General features: G+C 41.4%; 1 protein-coding gene across 1 annotated transcript; it reads right to left on the bottom strand.

Moving 5' to 3' along the window:
- Positions 1-1,874: 1,874 nt before the first annotated feature.
- syt4 (synaptotagmin IV) lies at positions 1,875-9,072 on the bottom strand. Its single transcript, XM_070854839.1, has 5 exons — positions 9,023-9,072; positions 6,493-7,112; positions 6,036-6,359; positions 2,744-2,864; positions 1,875-2,294 (listed from the first exon to the last, which is right to left on the bottom strand). Exons 1-5 carry the CDS (start codon positions 9,054-9,056, stop codon positions 1,975-1,977), a joined length of 1,419 nt encoding a protein of 472 aa, XP_070710940.1. The 5' UTR covers positions 9,057-9,072; the 3' UTR covers positions 1,875-1,974.
- Between the last annotated feature and the right edge of the window lie 11,697 nt (positions 9,073-20,769).

Raw genomic sequence — 20,769 nt, 5'->3', positions numbered from 1 at the left:
ACCACTCACATAAAGTAAATTTAGCCATTGTTCATATTAGTGCAGTTTTAAACAAATACACAGCAGCACTTATTTTTATTAATTACATGTTATGGTTCTTTCTTTCTACCCTCAAAGATGAGAGACTTTCAACTTTACAATCACTGCAACACTTGTCACAATGTCCTATAGCAAAATGCTGAACAAATTCCGGACAATATGTCTTTACATTAGTATTCAGCTGATAGCTGGCTTAATCATAATTGGTTAGGAAGAGGAGGTGAGGAATAGAGGGTTGGTAGTGTGCAAGCTGTATGTTGCACAGGTCTATTTTATTGCTTCAAAGATGACAGCAGAGGTTTAAAATAGCAACCAGTCTCAGGGAGAGACCTCACAGGTCATAATCCTGAGAAGCAGCAGAGTGACAGAACGTCCTGCTTCTCCGGAGACTTCACCACCAAACACATGATGTAACTCTGTGTAAGATTAGTGGAGGAGAGATGGAGAGAACCGAGGCAGAATACAGAGAGAAGTTATAAAGATAAGTTTCTGAGTTTAATCTGGATTTTTATAAAAGAAAGAATGTGCAGGGATTAAGCATGCTGAGCCAGCTGTCCTCCCTCACCAAACCACTTAGCTTATATTAAATTCAGACATGATGACTTCATCCTGGAGCACTTAACCACTCAGCAGTTATTACATCATCAGACTTGGAAAGGGGCCCGATGATGTCATCAAGCAGGGTGCTGGAGGTGAGAACACACACGTCCATGCAGAGACTACTATTTGTACTATTTTAATTTCAAAAGAGGCTTTTATCTTGAATAGAGCCAATGTGTGGAATAGAACTGCTGGATGTGACAATATCAAAAAAAACTGAGCTTAACCTTAACTTATTACATTAACCCTAAAAGACCTAAATGCTTCTAACACACACACACACACACACACACATACAACTTCATGTACTCATGAAATAAAGACTACATACTCCATTTGTTTTCTCAGAACTTGCCATATTTTATAGTAAGGTACATACATTTACACTTCAGCTGTCTTTGTGCTCACAGTAAGGGGGACAAAACACCTACAGTAAACAGTATGTGGCTAACATCTCTTCAGAGCTAACACACACACACATGCACCCATACACACACAGTCAAATCAGCACAAGCACTCTTATATCGAAACACACACACGCGCATGTGCACACACAGACACACACACACACACGCACACACGCGCACACATGCAACCAGTTAACTGTCCCCAATGCACTCAGTCTGTTCCAGTCTTTTCTCAAACAACCTAATTTAGGCTTTCTTGTACTTAAGTAATGATATATGAAATACCACCTATACTTACAAAACATGTTCAACAAATCAACCATAAGAGTACAAAACAAAAACATAAATAAAAACAATCTACATATTTATGAAGAAAACATTGTCATTATAAAATAAACTTTAATCATCCACATTTTTTACAGCATTGTCAGATGTGGTTCATTCTGATTTTCGTATGCTGGACTAGGTAACTATTTATAGGAGGAAGAGCTGAAGAAAGAGAAGAAGAAGGAGAAGAAGCAGAGGAAGAAAAGAAGAAGAGTAATAGCGACATTTAAGACATTCTGCACTGCACACGGTTACAGTGACAATTGGTTGTTGCCATGGAGATGATGTTGCATGTTACCAGGTGATTTTCGGTGACAGTCTTTGGGATCATTTAAAGCTATGGGGTTCCCTTTGTCGTGGCCCGCCAAACCCCGATAACTTCAAAGATAAGTGATTGAATGATTGACTGAATGATGACATCACTTCAAATGACCCTCCCCACAACATCAAGGACCCCTCCCTTTTGTTTCCCACCCGCCCTCACTGAAAGTCCAATGGGTATTGGCTAGCGAGACATTCAATCCCACCCATCCTCATTCCATCTTCTCGTGGTTGGACCAGATCGGATATCGATGTCAGAATCAACCAACACCACGGCGTTCTAATCCTCTGACATGGCATGCCACTTGGCAATCTGGCGACGGGGATGGTCGCAGATCTCCCTCCAGTGCTCTCCGGGGGTGCCCGCCGCCAATGTGCCCAACACCAGGCGGCCAAGGATGGTATTGGGGCAGCGGGAGTTGCCTGTGTCTGAGTCCATCAGCAGCAGCTCCACGCTGGTGTCCCTCAGCCCCTCGTCAGAGGGCAGGTCAAAGACAAAGAGCTCGTTGAAGACCGGGTTGGGGGAGCACTTCTTCACGTGGGTCTTCTTCTTACACACACGCTTCTTGCCGTGGTACATGTTCACTTTGACATATGGATCTGGTGGAGAAGAATGTAAAGAGTCAGGACAGAAGCAAAAAACTGCATGGTGAACATCCATCCCCGCAGCGGTTGGAGAGAAGCATATTATTACAGAGCCAGATCAATACGGCAATCGATAGAGCGGAAATGATGGACGTTAGTGATAAGGACAAAAGAGGTTGGCTGTGTAAACACTGTGTCTGAGTGTGTGTGTGTAGTTGTCACTAAAGTGCTCTCTATCACATCCTGATCAGGTTACTTTAGTGCGGTGGTGGTGTCATTATGGTAACTATCACAGCATCCAAAGTGGTCTGGGCTGCGTGGCAGGAAGAGCAAAATGACTTCTGGTCTTATCTGTTTTCGGTTGTGCGCAGGACGTTCACGCACACATGCATTTGCGTTTATGTCTGTGAAAGGAGTTATCCAACAGATTGCTTTTTGAAAGGCTCGTCTAAAAGTGTGTGTACCTGTGGGTCCGTTGTTTTCAGTCTTGGGCAGGTGGCGAGCTTTGAGGACGACCACGGTCAGAGTGTTGGTGGTGGACTGGTAACACAGGGAGAGCAGTAACTCGCCTCTGCCCGAGGACTTCTGTGGAGAGACAGGAGAGGAGTGAATGGGTGAGAGGTAGTGGGAGTATCCTTATTCTGTCCCCATTTTACAGCCAAAGAAGCAGTATACAAATAAGCCCTCAGTCCTAATGTATTGTTGTCAATACATTCTTAATGTATTATTGAGGATGACTGAAACCATTGCATCCTATTGGTGAACCAAATAAGTTTTTAGATTAAAATAACAAATCAATGCATGCATGTGTATTCAGGAGTCCCTAATAAGGTGTGGCAATTTGCAAATCTACATTTGTAATAATAAATAACACAAAAAATAATTAGCAACTATCAATGATGATGTGGTGAAACCTGCTGTTGCTTGTACTGTAACTGGTGTCAGAGCTGATGACTAAATGGCTGTCGACTAAATATCATCACCTGCTTGCGGGGTGTTGAGAAGCTCCCTAATCTGCTCTGCATCAGTGCTTTCACTGTGTTCCTGTTCTGCAGTTTGTGGCACACACACATACACACACACACATGTTCATGTCCACACTCGAGAGAGTTTGACGCCTCGGATGCTGCAGTCACACCTAACAGGATGTCACGCCTCAGCTCATGGTTGCCATGGCAACGAGAAGTAGCAGGCAGACACAGACAACTTCTACCCCTAATCTGACGTTTAGGTATCTGAAAATACAGATGCAAGCGTGTCTCTGATGTGTTTCTGTGCCATTCCTCTGGGGACGCTGTAGATTTATTATAAATGAAAAGAATACGTAAAAAGTAAAAGTATATATTGTCCTCCATCCTATTGTTTTTGTTGTCTTCCAGGGCGAAAACACTGCGATGGCTACACTGCTTGCGACATGCTTTATTGAGTCAATGAACTGTGTGCTCACACACACACAGTCACACACACACCCGCGCAAAGCACTATGCCACGCAGACAAAGAGAGCCACCACCCTGTTTGGACAGGGCTGCTTTTAATCAGGGGGAACAATGTGGATGGCTCATACGGAGAGAATTCAGCCAAAAATCATTTTAAACAAGTCTAATTGCACATCATACACATAAACAGATGGAGAAATTAAATCAAAAATTAATGAAATAGTCGATGCAATTGTGAACAAACTATTTGTTTAATTCACTGTCCTTTTGTACTCTGTTAAGCCCATTTTGTCAATCCACTTTACTTTTATTTGCACATAAAATTAACCTCTTTCTAGTGAGCTATATTCTTTTTAAATACAGAAAGCGCTTTAAATGAGTACAGCTAATGCATTGTAAATAACTACAACAAAAGAGGCAGAGCCTTTTTTCTCTCTTTACCTACATCAACAACATTCAACGAAACAATCCAGAGCAGGAATCCCACAGCAAAGTAATATGACAGATGCTAAACGCTAATTCTTCACTGACTGCACAAAAAAGCAGCCTCCACAGCAGACTCCTCCCTACAGCAGAGGTTTATGAGATTTCTCTCTCCTGGGATCCCAATGAGAAATGGTATTGAAAAAATATGGTTCGTGTCAGCGTGGAGAGAGCCAGCAGAACATGGTTTAAGAAATATCATCCTCTTGATGATAAAAACACAGAGGGAGCTCTGCTGAGAGGGAATTAACCTTTTATATTTCTCTGAATCTGAGTCGCATTTCCCAGCACTACTCTGGAGTACTACATCGTTTCAGAGATCTTTAAAGATATCACAGATAGCTCACATTCCTCCTGGGAAGGTACAAATGTGCGTGACAATATCTGCTCCGTCCTGGGAAGCACAATGCTTCCATTTTAGCAGAGCTCTGCAGCGTATCGGCCCACACATCTATAATTACACTGATATCATCTAACATTCTACCTGCCCAGCCAAACGACATAGTACCAATCTATAGAGCGCTAGACCACAGACCTATGATTAAGATATCATCTTACACGCCATCCTTGAAATTCACCTATACACTGAATGTAACATAGCCAGGCCTGCATATTGCACAGCACACTACACCATCCTACATTTCAACAGTCGGTGTTGATGCCACGGTGCATGGCTTTCCTCTAAAAGGAAAAACATCCTGCTGGAAATGATCTACAGCACATTTGTGGTCCTCCCAGCTGCCAGGAACAGTCAGACTGGAGCTGAACACTATTGACCAGAAGCCCACAGATCCATAACACTGTGGTGTGGGTATCACTCCATCTATTCAGTACACTACTGGGAATATAAAAACCTGATATCCTGTTCCCTTTGAAAGTGCTCATCCCTGCTTTACTGTTTCAGTTCTCTGATGCTGTGTGGATATAAAGATCACTTCACTAAATTAAACACAAATTCAGTATAATTCACACCATCCAATGGTCTAAGCCTTGATTGCTAAGTGGCAGGTATTTAAATGAGGAAACATGTTATATCTATTCTAGTTGTTAATTGCATTGATCACATAAAAGGATTTCAAAATAATCAGCTCATCGGGAATTTGGTCCATTCAGTGAAAGAGGAAAATAAACGAAAGCAAAGAGTAAGAATTAAGAAAAAGAAACACTCATGCATCCAAACTCACAGCAGTCCATTTAAGAACAACACCTCAGTATCAGTTTTCAAATCCATAATGGTGCAACTCATCTCATCTGTCTACGCTTCCTATCTGCTTTCTCCAGTGGCTTTATTTAACATGGTCACTTTTACACCTAATTAGAGATAGATACAATGAAAGTGAATTGCTTCAGAGCATTTGGAAAACATATCAGTTTCATATATCATATCAGTAGCTATCAAATTAACACCTGAAAGCAGTATAAAACATTTCAGTGTGGTTTCAAGCAAGGTTTTGGCAAGTCAGAGAGAGCACTGTGATTTAATAAGTAGATGGATGTCAGGATGATTGTGTATTGATTTATGCACTAATTAACATTGGAATGGTGGAAGCACTTTAGTTTTATTTTGCTTGTTTGCCCGAACAGTCCTGTTGCAGTGCTTTTAGTGACCAGTGATGCAGGCACTGTTGTTCTAATGAGGAAAATGATGAGTCATTATTGGGATCTTGGGAATTTGAAGTGATTTGTGATTAATTCAAGTTTTGATAAGAACTGTATATATGTATATAAAACAAACACAGTGTGTCGCAAGATGCAAAATCACTTGTCACATATGACAAGATGTTATCATATGTGTAATCCAGATGAATGATTACTGATAACAAGAAGATGACTTACCTTGACATTCTTCTTGATGATCTCTCGGCTCATCAAGACACGGCCCTCCGATAAGTCGATCCCGGACAAGGGCACAAGGGTCTCTCCGATGACCTCATCACGGGAGAACCTATCAAAGCTCAGCACCATGAAGTGAAGAGCCAACTCCGACACTCGGGCCAGTGGGATCCCGTAGAAGCTGAAGGTCTCGTCAAAGGCGGGGTCCAGAGTCTTCCTCAGGACTCTGGTCTTCACCCGGTGCTTTTTCTCCGGCAGCAGGGTCAGCTTGATGTAAGGGTCAGAGGTCAGCGACTGCTCATCAGTTGGGCTCAGGCCATGGGCTTCCTGGATCAAAGAGTCAAATCAATCAATCAGTCAAGATTGTGTGAGACCCTTTTTATTAAAATATCTATCAATATCTATCTATAAAATATCTATCAAAAAACTGTATGTAAACACAAACACAAGCATACAGTACCTTGATATGGACAATGAATGCGTTCCTCTCTGGCTGGTACTCCAGGGAGAAGTGGAGGGTCCCCAGCCCGCCCTCCCTCTCCTCTCCCTGGGGCTTATCCACAGCCGGGGTGGGTGCCTGGCTTGAGAGGGTGCTGGATGGTGAAGGGAGGTCTCGGCGGTCCATCGCCCCAGGCTGGGTGAACCCTGCATGGGGAGAGGGCAGCTCCAGGTCCGGGGAGCTCCGCACCTTGTGGTGGTGGTGATGAAACGGTTTGGTGGTGAAATTGCCATTCAGGTCCCGTTTCTCCAGATCCAGATGCAGAGCCGGCCTGGAATCATTTGGACTTGATGCCAGTTTACTGGTTCCGGTTGGACTCATTAGGGTCGCAGTGTGGCAGTTTCCATTAACGTCAGTTTTACTGGTGTCGTTACTTGTTGTGGTGGCAGGTGAGGCGAACTTCTTTTTGCCGCTGAGGCTCTCTGGGTAGATGTCAACCCCTTTGAGCATGTGCACAAACTTGTAGGGAGGTGTCTTCTGGGATTTGGTGTTTTTACGTTGGCAACAGATCCATGCAAAGGCTGACACAGTGAAGACAAGGCCAAAGACACTCACCACAGCAACACCCACCGGTACTGCCACTGTGGAGGACCACAAAGAGAGTAGAGGGAGAAAATACATTTAATCTATCAACTATCTGACTACACACCCCAACAAACACAATGAAACATGCAAGTAAAGCAAAACAATCGCAAATTAGACAATTGTTCGGCTTTTACGGCCTCAACAGATTCCATTGTTGCACTGAGGCAATTGAATCCATTTTGTGTGTCTGCTTGACGCAGGCTGCAGCCTTGACTCAGAGGGAGATGAAAACAACACAATCTGTTCAACCCTGATGAAGTACCATCAGTGCTGTGTTATATTCCAAACATGGCTACAGTAAATCAACAGGAAACAGCTGGTGTAAGTAATGAACTGCTGGGAAAACTACATTACGTCATTATGACTGGTTGATTTCTTCTTGGCAGGTTTATAGAAATGGCTGAACTCGGAAGAAGAACGTAGAACGTAGTCATAAGACATCGGCAAGAACACAAAAAAATGTACTCTGCTTTTCTGTAACCTGGTATCATAGCAGTTATTATGATGATATTTTCATCATCATCAGTCAATGATATGGTGTTGCTACAGTGTAAACAGGTGACCAGACTTTAAAAAGGAAACATCAGGATCATCCTGGTCAACACAGAGCAAACACCAGCTAATGTAACATAGAAAAAACTAGAAATTCTTATAGATTATATTTCATTTGCTTTGTATCATATCCCTCACCACTGGAAAGGCAGAAACCCCGTGTTATACACATTTATATTCCTCCTACAGCACAGAAAGATTTGTTCATACTCAGCGAGGCCTGCACTTTTTAATCACATTTTCTTTTCAATAGTAGTGGTACTTCAGGGACCTAATTCCTTTCAATGGTGCTCGGATCTCCTATAGCATCACTTAAACGTTACTATGGTGACACGTCACAGGGATATTTGCCACTAATTGCCTGAGTTCTTTGTTTTGTGGTGTTGAACTGTGACTCAACAGCAATCACGCTGCCTTCTCATGCAGTCCGAGTTAATGGGTCTGTTTCAATGGAGGAAACACTGAGCATTTCCTGCCGTTAAGAGGGCAGCCCAGAGGAAAAGCACTCAGGTTAACACCCACAGAAAGGCAGAGAGCAGGGAGGAGGTGGGGGGTGGGGTACTCGCTCATGTACTTGTCTTCTGAATCTTTTCAATCTGATCAAATCTACTGTAGGTCACCTCATACTGCAACATTTTTTAGCATCATGTAATAGCCTTATTGCCTTACAGGTGATTCTGATGCTGAAAGTGTCACGTTGGCACGCAGAAAAAATACAAAACAAACGCAAACGTCATGTATTTTTCCACATGAACACACAGCAGTCTGCAGCTAAACTAATAACTTCATCCAAGGACGAGCAATCACGTAGTGAGTAAGCTCGTTTTCAATTTTAGATCACAGCACTTGCACACACTGTTTCCTGCCTTTCCTCCTCATGAATCTTTCAGCCTGGGTGGACTGCTGTTCAAGGCGACAACAAGAGACAGATGGAAGTGGCGACGGGGAGCAGCTGAACCGAGAGCAAATAAGGAAAACAAACTTTGCAGCCTCTCACCTGTGCCACACTAACACCAGCTCAAGCCCACACTAAAATATTAGAAGAGCTTCGTTCACTTTCATATCGAGAAAAGATAACGTCACCTCCACCAGTGCCGGTTTGTTTTCCTGGTTGGCTAATTGAATGACACCCCCCCAGCTAGATCCAAAATGGAGGCTGGAGGTCTCTCCAAACAGTGAAAGGGTTGGACGAAGCATTTACTTTCACATGAGTTTTTTTTTGACTGAAAAGTGACTAATAGCACTAATAGTTTGGAGGCGAGTCACGTGTAATGAAGACCTCGAGGACTAACCGCCCAGCTGGTCACACCTGGGCCCTGTTCCTGTCTCCTGTCTGTATGGAGGGCGGACTCACCGAGCTGAGCTCCGTCCTCCAGTATTGGAGCCATGGTCGCTGTCCGAGGTGCTGAAACGGTCCGTCCGCGTCGCGCCGAGCTCTCTGTTCCTGCCGCTCTCCTGGTGCCGAGGCGCGCTGTCTCTCCGCGGGGGCTCCGCACTGATTACGTTAAATAATGAACGGACTTTGGTTCGGCTTCAATAATTGAAAAAGCAGCCGTGTTTTCCCAGAGAGGAGGATGGAGGGATGCTCTGTCCTCGCCCTGCTGCTGTTACTCTGTGATGCGTGAGTGTGTCTCAGAGGCGGCAACACCCCGCCTCCCCTCCCCCCCCCCCCCCCCCCCTCTCTCTCTCTCTCTCTCTCTCTCCTCGTTTTCTCTGCCTCTCTCTTACCCTCCCACCCCTCCCCTGCCGCTGAGGCTGAGCTCATCAGTGCTGACGCAGTGGTGACGGAGGCTGGCTGAAATCAGGACCCCCGGTGTAGCAGCACAACAGGGCTGCCAATTCCCCTGATTAATTGTGAGGGAATGAATGGTCTGTATCTCTCTCCTCCTGAGTATGTGGCTGTGTGTGTGTGTGTGTGTGTGTGTGTGTGTGTGTGTGTGTGTGCGTATGTCTACATCCTTTTCTCGATAAGAGTGATGGATGGATGGATGTGTTGCTCTGTGGCCCTATCGTTCATTAAATTCATTTGGCTGATAGGTTTGTCTTCCTCTGATAAAGGTCGGCAGTAATTAGAATAACAGGTCACTTTACTATGACAAGTTCATTTGATAGCCTACAGTGTATTTAACACACTGTGCACTGGTACCTAAGCCTTCCAAAATATCCACTGCCCAGTCCTTGCACACAGCTAATAGACAAGGGGCAGAGAAGAAAAGTTGGTCCACTCTGGCTCATTGAAGCTGGACTGTGGGGTCTGGGCCTTTTCTTTGGAAAATGTCCCACTATCCCACTTTAGTAAGATATATATAATAGAATGTAATGCAATGTAAGTGTAATCAATAAGTGACGCTCTTTCTCTATATGGGCCACATTCTCAAGGTGTTCTTCGTCACAACAGTTTACAACATTTATAACAAAATCCAATACTGCCCCCTAGTGTTCATAGTAAAGAATACATTTTCCCTGAAACAGCAAAAGAATAATCATTGATGGTATCATTTAATCTACTGGACGTACACATCATGAACACCAAGCACTCTGTACATGGAGAGGTGGAACCGCTTGAGTGGAGATTTGAAACCCATATAAAAAGGAAAACAAAGTTAATTTCTTGAATTTCTAGCCAGAACTGGAGTTCAGAAGGCACCAACGCAGGTTAGTGACAGACACAAGGTGGTAGTATGAAGGTTATTACTGTAGGCCAGCTTCAGTCAGTTTCTATAGTGGTAAATATGTAGGACAGCGACCAACAGTCCATCAGAGAGGTGGTGCTGGATTTTAGAGATCACAGGATAATACATGTATTGTAAATGACTCCATGTCCTCTGCTGATAAAGACAGTTTTCTAAAGTTGGGAAATGTTGGTGACTGTTTTTCTGTTAATAGTTTAATTGAACTAATTGAACAAATATGGTCAGTATTTGCAGTTTCCAGTATTCTGTGGTGTTAAGATGATAATGTTTGTATTACATTATTTTGTAATGTATAGAATGTATCTACACCAGCTGATGGTGGCCTTTTCCTGTAAAGTCACACTGTTTCTGTGACTGAAACCAATTCTAACCAATTGTTATGTAAGGCAGATGTGAAACTGAAAGTAATGGAGCATTTTCAGTTTCACATTTGCAATTTTACTGTACACAAAGGAATAACCTGTCCTGGGTGCACTCAAACTGAAAATGAAACAAAGACTTGTGCCTTGTGGGAGGTGACAGCAGGGCCATATAAAGCCTTCCCCAGTGTGTGCTCTCATCATTTTTCATCCGACCTCCTCACATCACCCAGCAGGTAAGCTCAGAATCTGTAATCACTATAAAATGGTTTATGCTGTAGTCCTTTACTGTGACTGTTACAATTAGCAATTTTAAAAGTAGCAGGTACATTTGCATTTCCAGCATTTTCTTTTCAAATTCCTCATTGATCCTTTATGCTCTATCATTTTAATGTAGTGCAGCGATGGCAGCAGCATCTTTGTCTGGAAGAGGAGCGGCTGGTGTCAGAGGCACCAAAGGCCTGTTCTGCTGCTTCACTCTGCTCGGTCTGGTTTGCCTCACAAGTTCGCTGATGAACAGGGAACAAAAGGTAAACAAATAGTTACCTCCCTGTGATATAGAAAACTATTAACCTCAAACAAACTACATTTGTTTGAGGTTATACAGTCCTTGTGGTCATCACAAGCGAATTTACTGTTGATATTTTGCAAATGACAATGCACTAATATGATCTACATTAGCGCTACTGTCATGCTGTTGTCCCCACATTGTTACCGCATGTTCATTCTCACCCTGGATTTGCAGAAAAAGCACGAGGAATTTATTCAGAAAACACAACGAGTATTGCGCAATTTGAAGGTCAGTCAGTCAGTCAGTTCCATGTTTGCTCACAAAAAATATATTTGGAGTAACTTTAGTGATGAAATACAGGATGAGAGAACTGTAACTCCTTCACAAGAGACTTTATGTACTGCAGTCAGTGCCAGGTTATGAAGTGGTTTTATTTGTCCTCATTAGGGAGGAGGGTTCATCCCTTCAAAGCTCATGGATCATTATCTGAGCCTCATGGACATACTGATGGCATTAGTGAAGAGAGCCTCACACTTACTACCTGAGGACACTCCCCCAGTGGAGGGACTTCTGGAGGACATCAGGGTCTTCATGGAGGAAACCAAGACTTATGTCGATGAGCAGAATATGTTCTTCCATGAAGAAATCGAGAGCAGTGAACGAGAACTGCAAAGATATGCACACTCGATCAAATTAATTGAGGAGCTCTAGGCTGACATGTAACTTCCAAATCACTTAATACCCCTTTCTTATTGCGCAGCTTCATTTTAATGCCTCTGTGAACTGGCTTTGGAATCACAAACTCTTTTTAATTATTTGACATAAAATAGGATGGTGGAGAAGGACTCACTATTCACTATGTTGGTATATTAGCAACTTTATATGAATCCATTTACAAATACATCACGATTTGGGAAGTGGAAACATTGTTTCTGCAAAATGACAAAAATTAATGTGAACTATGGTTTTGCTTTATTTTAACATGTTCAACATACACTACTCACAAAAAGTTAGGCATTTAAGTAGAAACATGCAATGGTAATTTCTTCATTTTAAACAATTTATTGAAAGAAAAGCTAACAGTGCTGGGTATACCACAACAAAAAATTTTCAGTGTCTCAATAAATTGGGATGTGGCCAAAGGACGTCCACTCCTCTCCTTTCTGTGACTCTTCCAGTCTCTGTATCACTGTTACAACCTCCTGATGACACTCTGTGACCCTCTAAGCTCAGTGAACACCTCCGTCTGAGGACTTCCTGTTTGAAGCCTCGCAATGGCGAGGTGCTGCTGATCAATAGTTGGTCTCATGATGTCAGAATGTGAACAGCAGGATGAGGAGGACTGTTTAAATACCAATTCTAACTGAAGCAGGAAATGTATTGGTGGATTCATGGATCAAACCTGTTGTGAATGTTGCTGTTAAGCTTCTTGTTAGAGAACAGCAACTTGTGCAAAAAGTACTGAAACACTGAACAGTTGGACATGTGCATTCAAAGGTTTAGAGAAGGTCACATTAAGTTCACCTGGAAAGGTTAGAATGTATTTTAGGTTCATCCTGAAATTTCACCCAAAAGCCGAATATCCCTAACTTTTTGTGAGTAGTGTATGTTACTCAGTTATTGTAAAAATATACAGGAGAATATTGAAAATTCATTAGATGTTAATAAATTATGAAAATCAATGATTGTACATGGGATTCAGCATATGTGGATAAACCCAAATAAATTTCATACATGAGATCTATTGTCTGATGCCGTCTTTCTTGGCAGTCTTAGAATATGAAACTCACAGTTCTAATACAAATATATCTTTTCTGTAGGGGCAGTGTCAGGCTGGTCAGTTCGTTTTTGTGCTGCTTGATTCAAATCAGTTAAGGATATTTTTGAAATACAGCAGATCCTCTGATTAGGATCAATGGTGATGTGTTTGTGGACATCATTCTTCATATGATGATGATTTATGGTGACTAATGGTAAAGAATTAACTGCAACATAAAGCTAGAATATAGCCATTAGCCTTTTTAGTTGTGGGTGTCTGTTTCATTGAAATCAGTAGAGAAACTGAGGCTCTGAGAGTTAAAAGGCACTTTCAGACAGCTAATTTTTTGTCTTATACTGCCATGAGTGGGTTAATCCAGCCGTGCTAACTTTTCACTGACCTTCTTTGCACAATGATAAACTTACCTGGAACATCACGGCCTCGGGTATTATCCTACTAGAGGTGGCTTTTATCAAATTAGTCATGGTACTGTCATTGCACTTGGTAATGCTTTTGGTTTATGATAATAGTTTGGTGCTCATCAGTAATGTATCTGTAAGACTTTAACACATTTGATGCAGAACATGGATATATGGTGTTAGAATAGTAAATATCTCACTAGTGTTTGATTGAGGTTGTCTGTTCATCAACCAGCAGGTGGCACATAAGTACACTACTTTTATTATCAGGCCTCAACCACCTCATACCCATCATCATACATGTTTATTCTGTTAAATTTTCAGTCAAGGGCCCTCTTGTGATACAGTGCTTACAGCACATAAGAACTTTTGACTGAAACTGTGTTTTTATTAAAGTGTAAAAATATTGAAACTGTTTTTTAAAAAGAAATCTTGAGGACATTCTTGAGAACATTGCAACAGCAGGTCTAACGGCTTAATGCATTCATGCATGAATGTGGTACAGACAGTGTCAGCTGTGAATGAGAATATTATGGGATACTTCAAAGGAAAAGTACCATTATGAAGCCTCTGATGACTATCACACACTCTCTATGGACTTTGTGGCGTATAACTTGTGCCACATGAAGACTGCATTGTATGGTGCTGCTCAGTATAATGTTTTGTCAAGTAGCAGAAATACGTGGAAATATGTGGAGGCAAAGGGAAACTCCTGAACATATTCTTACAAACCACATGCCAAGAAAAACACACTGACAGACTGCATTCCGCGGGTTGTTTCTTCTGCTGCGCTTTTGTTTCAGTTTCTGTGGAGCAACAGAAAACTTAATGTTCAGTATGCACTCCTGATAATGTCCTTGTGACAGCAGAGCTGAACCAGTCTGTTTGAGAAACTGCTCCACTGTCTATCCAGAAGTGGGTGAAGTGGGTGGTCAGGATTGTCCAGAATGGACAACAGTTTGTTCGTGGTCGTCCTTTCCACCACCACTTAGAAAGTGTCCGGTCAGCCAATCACAGAGCCGGCCTTCTTAATCAGTTTGTTTCTATGATTGAATATGAATAAGGCGCAATCCACTCCTTCACTCACTGCCAGTTTCCCAAGAAGAAGTTACACCCTTACTTAAACCCCTGCACTGAACGCGAGGGCAAAAACTCGGCCCCAATGATTATCACTCCTGTCAGTTAGAGGGCTGTTTGCTGCAGGACAGCAGGGGATTATTTAGCCTAGACTCAAGATCATGGTAATGTATGGGGCGGGTTTCGACAGAAATGTTATGTTGAATGAATCATCATGTATTGTTTCATTATTGTTTCTTCTGCTGCGCTTTTGTTTCAGTTTCTGTGGAGCAACAGAAAACTTAATGTTCAGTATGCACTCCTGATAAGTGACTGTTTTTTCTGTTAATAGTTTAATTGAACTATTGCAAATCAGCATCAAATGTAACAAAAATATGCAATCCAAATAATTTCAATATAAATGTAAAAATTGTTTATTTATCTAATACCTTCTATCTTCCAACTCTATAAAAGAAGTAGAACTGAAGAAGCAGATATACAATAACTAATTGATATGTAAGGCCTCCATCATTTTCATTTTCACATTTGTAATTTTACTGTACACAAAGGAATAACCTGTTCTGGGTGCCCTCAGAAATGATAATGAAACAAAGACTTGTGCCTTGGGGAGGTGACAGCAGGGCCATATAAAGCCTTCACAGGTGTGTCGTCTTATCATTTTTCATCCAACCTTCAATCCGATCACCCAGCAGGTAATCTCAGAATCTGTAATCACTATAAAATGGTTTATGCTGTAGTCCTTTACTGTGACTGTTACTGTTAGCATTTTAAAAAGTAGCAGGTACATTTGCAATTTCAGCATTTTCTTTTCAAATTCCTCATTGATCCTTTATGCTCTATCATTTTAATGTAGTGCAGCGATGGCAGCAGCATCTTTGTCTGGAAGAGGAGCGGCTGGTGTCAGAGGCACCAAAGGCCTGTTCTGCTGCTTCACTCTGCTCGGTCTGGTTTGCCTCACAAGTTCGCTGATGAACAGGGAACAACTGGTAAATAGATAGCTGCTTAATTTCCCTTTGCTACAGAAAACAACTTATTTACAAGTCAAAGTTACTGTTGAAATTTTCTTAATTTTTAAAAAAATCTGCATTTGTATGCATTAACAAGAGCTACATTAGAGCTGCTGTCATGCTGATGTACCGAAAAGTGACTGCATGTTGATTCACACCCTGGATTTGCAGGAAAAGGTCAAACAAGACCTTCAGAAAACACAACAAAAACTGGACATGGTGAAGGTGAGTCAGTCAGTCAGTCAGTATCCAGAGACTTTATGTTCTGCACTGGACACAACACAATGTGACAACATGGCAAAGCGAGTTGGTGCCATGTCATGAAGTGATTCTATTTTTCCCCATTAGGCAGAAAAGGACACCACTTCAGAGCTCGTGGATCATTATTTGAACTTCATGGATCAACTGATGGCATTAGTAAAGAAAACCTCCAAAGATTTACCTGGTGATTTTCCGCCACTGGAGGAACTTCTGAAGACCTTGAAGGGCTTTGCGGAGAAAACCAAGATTTATGTCGATGGGCAGAATGCAGAGTTAGATGAAGAAATAGAGAACACTGAACAGGAACTGAGAAAAATGAATGAAATTGTCAAGTTCCTTGAGGAGTATCAGGCTGAATTGTAACTTCCATGTCAATTAGTGCCTTTATGACTGATATTGTATCTGGTTTCTGTGAACTGACTTTGAAGTAATGAATTCTTTGTAATTGTTTGACATACAATAAGATGATGGAGAGGGACTCAAAATTCACTATTATAATTTGGAAAGGAAAAGTTTATGCAAAATGCACCAAATAAACAAATTTAACTACTGTTGCTTTTTTTTTTCTTCAGCTGTTTTATTTTCAGTTTCCTTGCAATAACAGAAACCAAAGTACAAACTATAATGTTTGCTCTACATACCTAGATACATTACTTAGCTATTGTTCAGATATACTGTAGGATATGGGAGCGTTATTAAAAGATGAAATCTAACTATTGCACATGGAATCAGCACAAGTGAGGAACCCAAATAAATTCAATATATGGGAACTATTGTTGTCTGATGTCTTCTTTCTGGGCCTGCATTTAACAAAGATGCTTTACACCTACAGCCAAAGTCTTTTCTCTGACTGAATATTGTTATACACTTCCAAATCATATCTCTGCACTGAACCGCAGCGTCCGTTCCCACTACTTTTTTCAACCTTTTGTCAATTAGACCATCAATTTCTCTTTGACATTTATAATTTGCAGTATTCTATGGGGCCGTGCACTATGTATTCCTCAGTTCTGTACAGTGTTACACTGGGTTGTCATATGAGAGGTTGCTTTATTTCTATAGTTGTTTTTATAGCCTATTCCTGTGAAGTGAAACTGACAAATACTGCTTCTGTAAAAGTGAAACTAAATAGGCTCTGACACCCATTCAACTCCACCCTCAAGACATTTTCTAATAGAGCAAATTGGTTTATATTGGAGGCTTTTACTGTATATTTTACAATTTCAGTCAGTTCCTCATTGATCCTTTATCAATCAATCAATCAATCAATCTTTATTTATAGAGCGCCAATTCATAACAGCGTTATCTCAAGACGCTTTACATAAAGAGCAGGTCTAGACCAAACTCTTTAATAAAGAGAGAGACCCAACGATTCAGGAATTCAAAATTAAGGATTCAAGAATCCCCACATGAGCAGCATCAGATGATAATATCGGTGCTTCTCCTGGTTTGCACACAAACGCAAGGGCAAGTTTTGTGTAGGAATACATTATTTACTTGTTTATTACAGAAGCATTTTCTGTTGTCCAAAGGTGCAAGTGGGAAGCAAACCTGCATGGGACATTGGGGTTGCCTTGGAAACAGTCGACAGGAAAAGTCAAACTGCAGTGTGTATGAGCCAAGCCCACGCTGTCCTGATGCTGAGGGACAGGCAGACAATGAAAGCTTGTGACCGGCCCCCGGTGGAGATGAATCTCTCCAAGATGCCTGAGAAGGTTGGGGTGTTTGTAGACCATGAGGAGGGAGCGGTTTGTTACTATGATGTAGGGAATATCCACTCCTTCACTCACTGCCAGTTTCCCAAGAAGAAGTTACACCCTTACTTAAACCCCTGCACTGAACGCGAGGGCAAAAACTCGGCCCCAATGATTATCACTCCTGTCAGTTAGAGGGCTGTTTGCTGCAGGACAGCAGGGGATTATTTAGCCTAGACTCAAGATCATGGTAATGTATGGGGCGGGTTTCAACAGAAATGTTATGTTGAATGAATCATCATGTATTGTTTCATTATTGTTTCTTCTGCTGCGCTTTTGTTTCAGTTTCTGTGGAGCAACAGAAAACTTAATGTTCAGTATGCACTCCTGATAAGTGACTGTTTTTTCTGTTAATAGTTTAATTGAACTATTGCAAATCAGCATCAAATGTAACAAAAATATGCAATCCAAATAATTTCAATATAAATGTAAAAATTGTTTATTTATCTAATACCTTCTATCTTCCAACTCTATAAAAGAAGTAGAACTGAAGAAGCAGATATACAATAACTAATTGATATGTAAGGCCTCCATCATTTTCATTTTCACATTTGTAATTTTACTGTACACAAAGGAATAACCTGTTCTGGGTGCCCTCAGAAATGATAATGAAACAAAGACTTGTGCCTTGGGGAGGTGACAGCAGGGCCATATAAAGCCTTCACAGGTGTGTCGTCTTATCATTTTTCATCCAACCTTCAATCCGATCACCCAGCAGGTAATCTCAGAATCTGTAATCACTATAAAATGGTTTATGCTGTAGTCCTTTACTGTGACTGTTACTGTTAGCATTTTAAAAAGTAGCAGGTACATTTGCAATTTCAGCATTTTCTTTTCAAATTCCTCATTGATCCTTTATGCTCTATCATTTTAATGTAGTGCAGCGATGGCAGCAGCATCTTTGTCTGGAAGAGGAGCGGCTGGTGTCAGAGGCACCAAAGGCCTGTTCTGCTGCTTCACTCTGCTCGGTCTGGTTTGCCTCACAAGTTCGCTGATGAACAGGGAACAACTGGTAAATAGATAGCTGCTTAATTTCCCTTTGCTACAGAAAACAACTTATTTACAAGTCAAAGTTACTGTTGAAATTTTCTTAATTTTTAAAAAAATCTGCATTTGTATGCATTAACAAGAGCTACATTAGAGCTGCTGTCATGCTGATGTACCGAAAAGTGACTGCATGTTGATTCACACCCTGGATTTGCAGGAAAAGGTCAAACAAGACCTTCAGAAAACACAACAAAAACTGGACATGGTGAAGGTGAGTCAGTCAGTCAGTCAGTATCCAGAGACTTTATGTTCTGCACTGGACACAACACAATGTGACAACATGGCAAAGCGAGTTGGTGCCATGTCATGAAGTGATTCTATTTTTCCCCATTAGGCAGAAAGGGACACCACTTCAGAGCTCATGGATTATTATGTGAACTTCATGGATCCACTGATGGCATTAGTAAAGAAAACCTCCAAAGATTTACCTGGTGATTTTCCGCCACTGGAGGGACTTCTGAAGACCTTGAAGGGCTTTGTGGAGAAAACCAAGATTTATGTCGATGGGCAGAATGCAGAGTTAGATGAAGAAATAGAGAACACTGAACAGGAACTGAGAGGAATGAATGAAATTGTCAAGTTCCTTGAGGAGTATCAGGCTGAATTGTAACTTCCATGTCAGTTAGTGCCTTTATGACTGATATTGTATCTGGTTTCTGTGAACTGACTTTGAAGTAATGAATTCTTTGTAATTGTTTGGCATACAATAAGATGATGGAGAGGGACTCAAAATTCACTATTGTAATTTGGAAAGGAAAAGTTTATGCAAAATGACACCAAATAAACAAATTTAACTACTGTTGCTTTTTTTTTCTTCAGCTGGTTTATTTTCAGTTTCCTTGCAATAACAGAAACCAAAGTACAAACTATAATGTTTGCTCTACATACCTAGATACATTACTTAGCTATTGTTCAGATATACTGTAGGATATGGGAGCGTTATTAAAAGATGAAATCTAACTATTGCACATGGAATCAGCACAAGTGAGGAACCCAAATAAATTCAATATATGGGAACTATTGTTGTCTGATGTCTTCTTTCTGGGCCTGCATTTAACAAAGATGCTTTACACCTACAGCCAAAGTCTTTTCTCTGACTGAATATTGTTATACACTTCCAAATCATATCTCTGCACTGAACCGCAGCGTCCGTTCTTGGGCGCCATCCCACTACTTTTTTCAACCTTTTGTCAATTAGACCATCAATTTCTCTTTGACATTTATAATTTGCAGTATTCTATGGGGCCGTGCACTATGTATTCCTCAGTTCTGTACAGTGTTACACTGGGTTGTCATATGAGAGGTTGCTTTGTTTCTATAGTTGTTTTTATAGCCTATTCCTGTGAAGTGAAACTGACAAATACTGCTTCTGTAAAAGTGAAACTAAATAGGCTCTGACACCTATTCAACTCCACCCTCAAGACATTTTCTAATAGAGCAAATTGGTTTATATTGGAGGCTTTTACTGTATATTTTACAATTTGAAATAATGAAATTTGTGTGTTTCCGTGTCAGTTCCTCATTGATCCTTTATCAATCAATCAATCAATCAATCTTTATTTATATAGCGCCAATTCATAACAGCGTTATCTCAAGACGCTTTACATAAAGAGCAGGTCTAGACCAAACTCTTTAATAAAGAGAGAGACCCAACGATTCAGGAATTCAAAATTAAGGATTCAAGAATCCCCACATGAGCAGCATCAGATGATAATATCGGTGCTTCTCCTGGTTTGCACACAAACGCAAGGGCAAGTTTTGTGTAGGAATACATTATTTACTTGTTTATTACAGAAGCATTTTCTGTTGTCCAAAGGTGCAAGTGGGAAGCAAACCTGCATGGGACATTGGGGTTGCCTTGGAAACAGTCGACAGGAAAAGTCAAACTGCAGTGTGTATGAGCCAAGCCCACGCTGTCCTGATGCTGAGGGACAGGAAGACAATGAAAGCTTGTGACCGGCCCCCGGTGGAGATGAATCTCTCCAAGATGCCTGAGAAGGTTGGGGTGTTTGTAGACCATGAGGAGGGAGCGGTTTGTTACTATGATGTAGGGAATATCCACTCCTTCACTCACTGCCAGTTTCCCAAGAAGAAGTTACACCCTTACTTAAACCCCTGCACTGAGCGCGAGGGCAAAAACTCGGCCCCAATGATTATCACTCCTGTCAGTTAGAGGGCTGTTTGCTGCAGGACAGCAGGGGATTATTTAGCCTA

Source organism: Pempheris klunzingeri, chromosome 23 (assembly GCF_042242105.1).
Source record: "Pempheris klunzingeri isolate RE-2024b chromosome 23, fPemKlu1.hap1, whole genome shotgun sequence".
NCBI classification, from domain to species: domain Eukaryota; kingdom Metazoa; phylum Chordata; class Actinopteri; order Acropomatiformes; family Pempheridae; genus Pempheris; species Pempheris klunzingeri.
Note: the sequence above shows the minus strand (reverse complement) of the source record. Positions and strands in the feature narration are given on the sequence as shown.